This window comes from Sinocyclocheilus grahami, unplaced genomic scaffold, assembly GCF_001515645.1.
Source record: "Sinocyclocheilus grahami isolate Dianchi unplaced genomic scaffold, SAMN03320097.WGS_v1.1 scaffold679.1, whole genome shotgun sequence".
Classification (NCBI taxonomy): Eukaryota; Metazoa; Chordata; class Actinopteri; order Cypriniformes; family Cyprinidae; genus Sinocyclocheilus; species Sinocyclocheilus grahami.
In genome coordinates this window covers 424,279-433,393 of record NW_015505858.1, presented here as the reverse complement: position 1 = coordinate 433,393, position 9,115 = coordinate 424,279, and the positions used below count along the sequence as shown (strand labels likewise).

The 9,115-nt window shown below is 33.9% G+C and overlaps 1 protein-coding gene across 2 annotated transcripts in view; it reads right to left on the bottom strand.

Annotated features, from left to right (window-relative positions):
* Window positions 1-9,115, bottom strand: part of grin2ca (glutamate receptor, ionotropic, N-methyl D-aspartate 2Ca) — a 76,366-nt gene that overhangs the window by 35,338 nt on the left and 31,913 nt on the right. For both annotated transcript variants that reach the window (XM_016242990.1, XM_016242991.1), the window contains exon 3: window positions 1,550-2,148. In XM_016242990.1, the coding sequence (XP_016098476.1) occupies window positions 1,550-2,148 (599 nt within the window). The remainder of the gene's footprint in view (window positions 1-1,549; window positions 2,149-9,115) is intronic.

Below are 9,115 nucleotides of genomic sequence, written 5' to 3'. Positions count from 1 at the left end.
GAATAGCATAAAACAGTTAAACTAAAATACAATGTTGTTATAATATTATCATATATTTATTATTAACTATTGAATTAATCATTATTCATACATTAATCATTTTATTAGATATTATTATTATTTTATTCAGAAATTTTTTTTATATAATTTTTATATCAGCCATATATATGTTATCAGCCTTAACATGACAATAATTACCATTATCGGCCAGAATTGTAATATCATTGCATCCCTAGTTTTTGAGTGTATATGAACATTTTGTCATAATTTACTCTCCCTCATGTTGTTCCAAACCTGTATGCATTTATTTCTTCTGCAGCACATAAAAAAAAGATATTTTAAATAATGTTGGTAACCACACAATGTATGGGCAAAAAAATACACTGCAACTGAAACCTGGTTACCAAGATTCTTCAGAATATCTTCTTTCACATTTCACAGAACAAAGAAAGTCATGCAGGTTTGGAACAGCATGAGATTGAGTTCATGATGACAGAATTTTATAATATTATAATATATATATAACTGAATAGCATAAAACAGTTAAACTAAAATACAATGTTATTATAATATTATCATATATTTATTATTGACTATTGAATTAATCATTATTCATACATTAATCATTTTATTAGATATTATTATTATTTTATTCAGAAAAAAATTGTATAGAATTTTTATATCAGCCATCTATAAGTTATCAGCCTTAACATGACAATAATTACCATTATCGGCCAGAATTGTAAGATCATTGCATCCCTAGTTTTTGAGTGTATAAACCTTAGGGATAGTTCACCTAAAAAAATGAACATTTTGTCATAATTTACTCTCCCTCATGTTGTTCCAAACCTGTATGCATTTATTTCTTCTGTAGCACATAAAAAAAAAAGATATTTTAAATAATGTTGGTAACCACACAATGTATGGGCAAAAAAATACACTGCAACTGAAACCTGGTTACCAAGATTCTTCAGAATATCTTCTTTCACATTTCACAGAACAAAGAAAGTCATGCAGGTTTGGAACAGCATGAGATTGAGTTCATGATGACAGAATTTTATTTTTTGGGTGAACTCACTACAAGTAGGGATGTAATGATTCACTCAATTCATGATTCGATTCACGATTCGATTCTATTCACGGTTTATTTGTATTTTTTTTTACAAAATGAGACCGAAACAGAAACAGCAGATGAGCTGAATGAGACGCAGATTCACTCTCTGCCAGCAGACGCAGATTCACTCCTTGGATTCCGCTGTAAACAAAGCAGCGCTGCACTTATGAACTTTAATATGCATTATACAGAGGCAAGATGAAAAGAAAAAATACCATCTAAACTTTTCTAAAGACAGTAAGTTCCCCTCAGACATACATTCATATAAACTCCTACCCCTAACTGAATCGTGATTTGTTTAGCATCTCAATCGATTTGAATCGTCACATATTTGAATCGATTTTCAACCAGCTCGCGGTTAATCGTTACATCCCTAACTACAAGGGTAATATCTCCACCACTAGCGGCACCAAAAGAATAACTGTGAGCACCTACCTGTAGAGAGTGTCATTGGTGGATGGCCGCTCCGGACTCAGACAGTCCATGTGTCCGTCAGGAATAAACCCTCTCTGCTTGCGGAAGCTCTCCACTCCTTTCACCACGATGGCTACACCATCCCTGACCCTGTTTCTCAAGCTCATCTTCCAGCGATCTGTGATAATGCTGATCAATCCAATGGGGAAGCTGTCTGGAGGATGCATATTGGGGTTTCCCACTGCAAGGCTGGGGATAAACCAGATATACCCCGGACCCACCAAACCCACTTCCCTGGCTATGGTGAAGAGGTACTGGGCCTCGTCGTGCGAGCAGTACACCAGCAGCACCTGCGCGTCGATCTGCTGAAGTAACCGGCGGGCACGGAGGTCGTTCATGCCGTCGGCCGACATGTCAAACGTCAAGATGTCCTGCAACTCCCAGAGGAAGTAAGACGTATCAATAAATGAGCGGATGTAGTCCACATAAGTGTCATAGCCTGGGTACAGGCTGGTCACCACCACAAAACTGTCCCAGTTGTACTCCTCCATCATCTTGAACATCCCATTGATCTGCTGCTCGATGGAAGAGCCCAGCTGAAGGAAGGTAGAACCGTCACCCTGCGAGAAAGACAGCAAAGTGAGAGCTTGACGTCATTTCTCCATATTGCTTCTAGCTGTTAAAACCAAAAACATTAATTGTGTGTCATTTAAATATTATTGCATTAAAATATATCGCTTTTTGTGTGTATATGCTTGCAAAAGCTATATACTGTATGTGCGTACACATTTTTATGTTAACTATTATGTTTTATTATTATAATCATTACTTTATAATAAATTATTATAATTTATGAAATATGAAAAGATTATATTTTATACTACTATAATGTCCAATAATTGTTTTATTATTATTATTATTTATTTATTATTGTTATAAACTTATATTAAGTATAGTAACTTATATTACTACAGCATATTAACTACTTAATATTAATATTATATTGAATATAATTTTACATTAATACAAATAATATATATAATAATATAAATAATAATCATTATCAACTGAATAAACAGCATAACTTGATGCATTAATATAGAATCTAAATAATATTCAGTCATAGGTGTTTTACATATAGACTGTTCAAAATAAACATTTTAAATATAATTATTATTATTAATTATTATATGTTAATGTTATTCCTATTGTATATAAAATTATTAATATAATATATGAATATATTGTTATTATATAATACATTATTTTAATTTATATAATATCAAAGGTTTTAGAATTATATGTAATACTCCTACTACTACTACTAATATGAATAATAATATTTATTGTTGTTGCTATTATTGTCATTGATGTTATTATTATAAATGTATATTAAATATTTAACTATAACAACTATTATTTATTACTATAGCATACAAATTAAATATTAATATTAATCATTATAATAATTTTATAGTATCATTGTCATTGTCATCTAAATAAATAACAACATTACTTATAATTATTATAAATTATAACTACATATAAATGATAAATTTTTATAATATGCAAAATTTAAAACATATTTTATATTATATATAATTATATGTACTACTACTATTTATTATATTATTAATAATCATTAATAATATTTTAGCTGTTGTCATTATTGTTATTAGTTATTAACTTTAAATATTTAAATATAATAACTATTACATATTACTAAAGCATGCTAACTACTAAATATTAATGTTATATTAACTATAATTTTATTTGAATATAATAACAATCATCGTCGTCATCATCTAAGTACATAACACCATAACTTGGTGCATTAATATAGAATTCAAATGATATTCAGTCACATGTGTGTTCTCTATATGGCCTGTTCAAAATAACTCGGAGTACAGGTCATCCAGTTGAATTATAGAACCATAACTATTTGTTTTATAAATGTTGTTTAATTGTGTTGTGGCACAAATAAAGCACACTCTGCAAATGAGGTTACAATAAAATCTTTATATGGCAATTCAAAAGTCATTGCTTATAGCCCATAATCACATTCTTCAATATTATTCAGGTGAAATGTGTTTTGACTTTGCGGTTGCATATTTAATCATCCATGCATAACAAATGTATAATTTTAAAACATAACATCAGTTCCCCAAAGCTTGGTTTCATCCAAATTTACAGTACAGTTCCCAGAGAATCATAAGGTAAAATTACAAGCATTTGAAGAACATAAATGCAACTATATTGCAGTCCAAAGATCACATTAACTTCTATCATCTAAGAAACGTCTATATAGTAAAGATCTGACTGCCTGGACATGATATTTGAATCTAAAAGGTTTCTTCACAAGAGAAAGATTGCAAACATCTCAGATAACCAGCAGATCTATCGGTGTATTTAGTGTGCATAAACAACATTTATCATTTTAGAAAGAGTATATGGGGACTAAATCTAAACATGACCGAGTTTTTTTCTAGTAGACGAAGGCCAACTGCTACCAGAAGAGGATTTCATATTGAACCGCTTCCTGAGAGAGACTTTCAGCATTACACAGTGATGTCCTTCAGACAAAAGCATTGGGAAAGTAGGGTAAGCCTGTTCATTAGGCTGGGAACGGGAGACGTTTCCGTTTTATTCCACCTGTTCGCTGACCCCTTTAACTGCTCTAAAAATCACAATGCTTGAATGCTTGTGTCATTGAACGACCACTGCATTTAAAAAAGTACAAGGTGTGACACCAAAAATTGGTTAGAGCAATATAATGGGGTTAGGTATTTATAATCTGGTCCCATCACAAACTATTGAGGTCCCAACCTAATATTTATCATATAAGAATCGGTGTTAAACCACTGCGTCCTTCCATTTTTTGAGTGTTCATCTTGAATACTGTTCTGAAGACTTTTAAATCACCTTAATTAAGCTTCTTATCAGCAGTGTCTCATTTCAAAGATAAGAAGAAACCTGACTGAATGCCTACAGTGTGCCACACATCCAAAGCTGTCAGTAGATTGTTTAATGTTATTGATTCTGACAGATTTTTATACAAATTGTATTTAATACGCAACTTCCAAAATGAATTATTTGTATCTTGTAGGTATAATACCATGACATTTGGTCAAGTGTTGTTTCATGTTGTTTCATAAATGTATCAAGGACCAGTTGTGTGAGAGAAAAATTGGAAAGAAAACATTTACAATTTGTAATAAAAAATCTGCGTTTTACACTGAAAAAAACTGGTGTAGAAAACATTCACTCTAGTAAATGTAACAACTGAAGTATTTTCTTGTAAAACGTATTCAAATAACCTGATTATTTTATAATCTTCTTATTTTTTCTACTTGTTGAAATTTTCATAGTTTGTTTTTATTTGGTATTTTGTCTCTGTTTGTATTTCACTTTTATTAATGCATTGTTTCTACATGTTCTATTTGGTCTTATTCTTGTGAAGCGCTTTGAGATTCTACTTTTAAAGGCCAACCAGTGCTATAGAAAAATAAAGTTTATTATTATGATTATTAATAATATTTTTACATTGCATATTGCTATTGTAATTAGCCAAACATGTACTTTATGGAAAGTTGACAGTGTACAGAACGCAGCACAACTGTTTTCAAAATCATAATAAATGCAAATCAGCATATCAGAGTGATTTCTGAAGGATCACGTGACACTGAAGACTGGAGTAATGATGCTGGAAATTCAGCTTTACCATCACAGGAATAAATTACATTTAAAAACATTCAAATAGAAAACTGTTATTTTTACTTGAAATAATATTTCATAATCCAGCTGTATTTATATATTTTTGCAGCTGATCCACACAAGAAGCGAGTCTTAAACACTCATGCACTTTGGTGCTGGATGCTGTAATAGGTGTACTCGGATCGTTTCATGTTAAAAAACATAAATGCTAATTTACTCTTCACCAAAAAACTATTTACCAAATGAGAAAAAAACATAATGTGCCAAATCGCTCTTATGTGAAATGCCTCTGAGTGGAGAACAGACTGTATTGGATAATGATAATAATGCATTGCCAGTGGAGATTATGTCAAGCTTATGTCATCTTAAAAGTAATCTTTCTGTCCCTCTGTTCTCACCTTTAGGCCATAAAACCAGTGATATCAGCATTGGTTACCATGGAACCAGAGGCCTGTTCTGCCTTTCTGAGGTGTTAGGTCCATTTCGGGGGAAGGGTCCATAGACCCTCGTAATTGGCCATTTGGTTAGGTGATGGGGAGTTCGATATTATTTGTTAAATATAACAAAAAGTTGTGTGTCTGATTGGTCCAAATGCTACACATATGCAGCGTAAATGGCTAAGAGTGTGAGCATGCATTTTTTTGAAAACACTGTCTCCTCCCCTTTTTGCTGACATCACGAGCTGTATCTAAACGCAAAGCTGATCAGTTCAACAACAGACCCTGCACCATATTAATGTGTTAACATAGTTTGCGCATGTCGTTACCCAACAAACCTTAAATGTTATGTTCTCCACATTATCTGTAAACATGCCAGTGTCTGTCTCATAATAATTCTACATGCTATGGAGGTAACTCAACACAGACATCTCGTGGATTGTTGAGGCGAGGTGTGCTGTTGTGTTTCTAAGACTTCCATTTCCATCTGTTGCAAAAAATAGACTTGCACTGAAGGAGGTACCTAAGCCATATCTACAGACCGGAATACTAAAGAGACATTGAACAGCCACATAAAACACATAATAATGAGCTACAGCCATGTTAGCAGCTACACAGCAATGCCCCGGCAAGCCATGCAGAGCATCTTTTGCATGCAACAGCACTCATATTCCTTCAGAAACTCATTCCTTCTGTCATTCTTGTGATGTCATTCAGGAACATTTCCAAACAGAAATTCCTAATGTTTTAAACATTGCTATATAATCGAAAAAGTTGAAAACAGGGGGGGGGGAACTGTTTATATTTTCTTTTTGTTTTCTGTGCCTTTTCTTTTTATTATTTAACTCTTGTTCTAGACCCAGACACTCGATGTAAAACTATGAAAATCCATTAAAAAAAATAAAGAAATATAAAAACGTAATTTTATTAAAGATTCCTGTACTTACTTACCAAGGTGACAGCAATGTCAGTAAAGAGAGATGAAAAATTAGATACGTAATGTGAGGAAAACAAAGAAAAGTAAAAAAAAAACACACACACAACAAAATACATTTACTGTGTATAATTAATCGAATCAATCAATTTTGTCAAATTTATCTCATTATCAAATATTATTATTACTATTTATAATATTATTTATTTGTCAAATATTATTTCTTTGTGCATATTTAGGATACATTAAATTAATTAGCCTTAGCAAGACAAATGATTTATTCATTTTGATAAGATGAACTACTTTTTAGCATTTATTAATCTTATTTAATGGTAATTTCTACATGTACTAATACTTTTTTTAATTAAAAGTTTACTGTGAACAAACAATGAACGATTGTAAGGTTAGTAAATGCTGTAAAATTACATTGCTCATGGTTTATGTTAACTATAATGCATAAAATGTTAACAAATTAGAACATATGTGACCCTGGACCACAAAACCAGTATGAAATTGCGATTTATTTGTATGAAACATGTATGAAATTGAGATTTAAATAAGTTTTCTATTGATGTATGGTTTGTTATGATAGGACAATATTTGGCCGAGATACAACTATTTGAAAATCTGGAATCTGAGGGTGCAAAAAAAATTAAATATTGAGAAAATCGTCTTTAAAGTTCTAAGTCCTATATTTATGATATAAATTTTACTAAATATCTTCATGGAACATGATCTTTACTTAATATCCTAATGATTTTTAGCATAAAAGAAAAATCTATCATTTTGACCCATACAATGTATTGTTGGCTATTGCGACAAATATACCCCTGCTACTGGTTTTGTAGACTATCCACTAGCAGACAAATTATACTATTTTAATTTCTAAAAATCACAAGGCAAGAAGTGCCCATATGCAGTTAATGTTTTAACACATACCCACTTATTTCTCACCCTTTCTCTTTGGTTTTCTCTTGCTATCTCCGCTCATTCCTAAACTATAGGTGTCCTGGTCCAGTCGAACGAGAAATATAATAGCTTATGTACGTTTTATCTCCAAAGGAAACTTCTCTCTGTGTGTTTCTCCATGTGTGTGATAGATAGAGAGTCCACAGTGTTCAACTCACAAAGACCTGTGGCTCTGCACACAGCGTCTCCGAGGAGCTTCTAGGCAAAGCAAGCATCAGTGAAACCCAGTGAACCGATACAACTTATGAAGAAATCATAAAGGTATATTGGCAAAGGAGGAGTTCATTTGTCATTCTATTTCCTTATGCCTGAAAACAGTTAACGGCGTCTGCCGGATCTCCTGGTGTCTGGAAGCAGCACGAGTGCCACATTGATCCATGATTGACTGCTGAGAGGAAACATTGATGATTTCATTCTCATCGTACGCTTGACGTATGAACACTCACTTCGTACAAGATTAGATTCTGTACGTGGCTCGCAAGAACAACACAGCCCAAATAAATGAATTTTTGTTGACTAAATTGGATTCTGGTTGTTGTGTAGGATCAAAGGCATGGCCATGAATGTCTAAAGATTTTTGCCTTTGTTTTTCAAGGTAACAGATGACCGAAATAGCCATATGACCATGTTTGGCTCAGTAAGCAGTAAGCATGCATTGCAGTTGTCATGTACACTTTTAAAAATAAAGGTTTTTATTGGCATTGATTGAACCTTTGAATCTCCATTGTACAAAAGATAAAAGATTCTTTATAGTGAAAAAAGGTTATTTGGATTTTTAAAATGTTCTTCACACTAAGAAAGAAAGAACTCTTAAAGGTGCTCTGGGGAACCAAAAATAGTTCCCTTTCAGTCAGTCACGTTCGACGTTATGTCAGTCGTGACTGACGAATTGGGATCTCGCCCGAGAGCCCAATCACCTTCGAGTGTTAACTAAACAAGCCGATGACAGTTGGCGTGCGTGCTTCGCCGCGTGGGTATGAAAGGAGAGCGTGTGCAAACGCACATCAGCTTTTCACTTCGGAGCCGAGCCTGTCAAGACAAATCTCCTCGAGTGTTTGCAAAAGAAACAGCTGGCGTTGGTGTCACGGCGTGTCAGCGGGGGTTGCCATCCAGGGCTGCTAGAAACCTCGGCGTGCTGCAGCTTCCATTCTGCGGTCTCGCCACGACCTCCCCTGGGCGCTTCAGCGCTCTCTAAATGAGTGTTTTCTCTAAAAGAGCAAATTCTAAAAGAGCTTCACGAGCGACGGGCATCTTTTTAAAGATGGCTTCCCACTCGTGTGTTTCTGGATGTGATCGCTTCCTGGCTTCATCTGACGGTCATGATCGCTGTATCTCGTACCTGGGCTTGCAGCGTTGCAGAGTCATGTTCTCAGTGCGGGAACATGACCATCGCGGTGTTGTGGTCTAGTTACCTCCTCGTTAAACGGGGGGTATCCCCCTTGCCATGCCCCGTTCTAGATCCTCCGATTCTCGGAGGGCTACTTCGGTTCATGGTCAGGGAGATCTGAGGATCACGGTGAGAGCTTCCCCGTC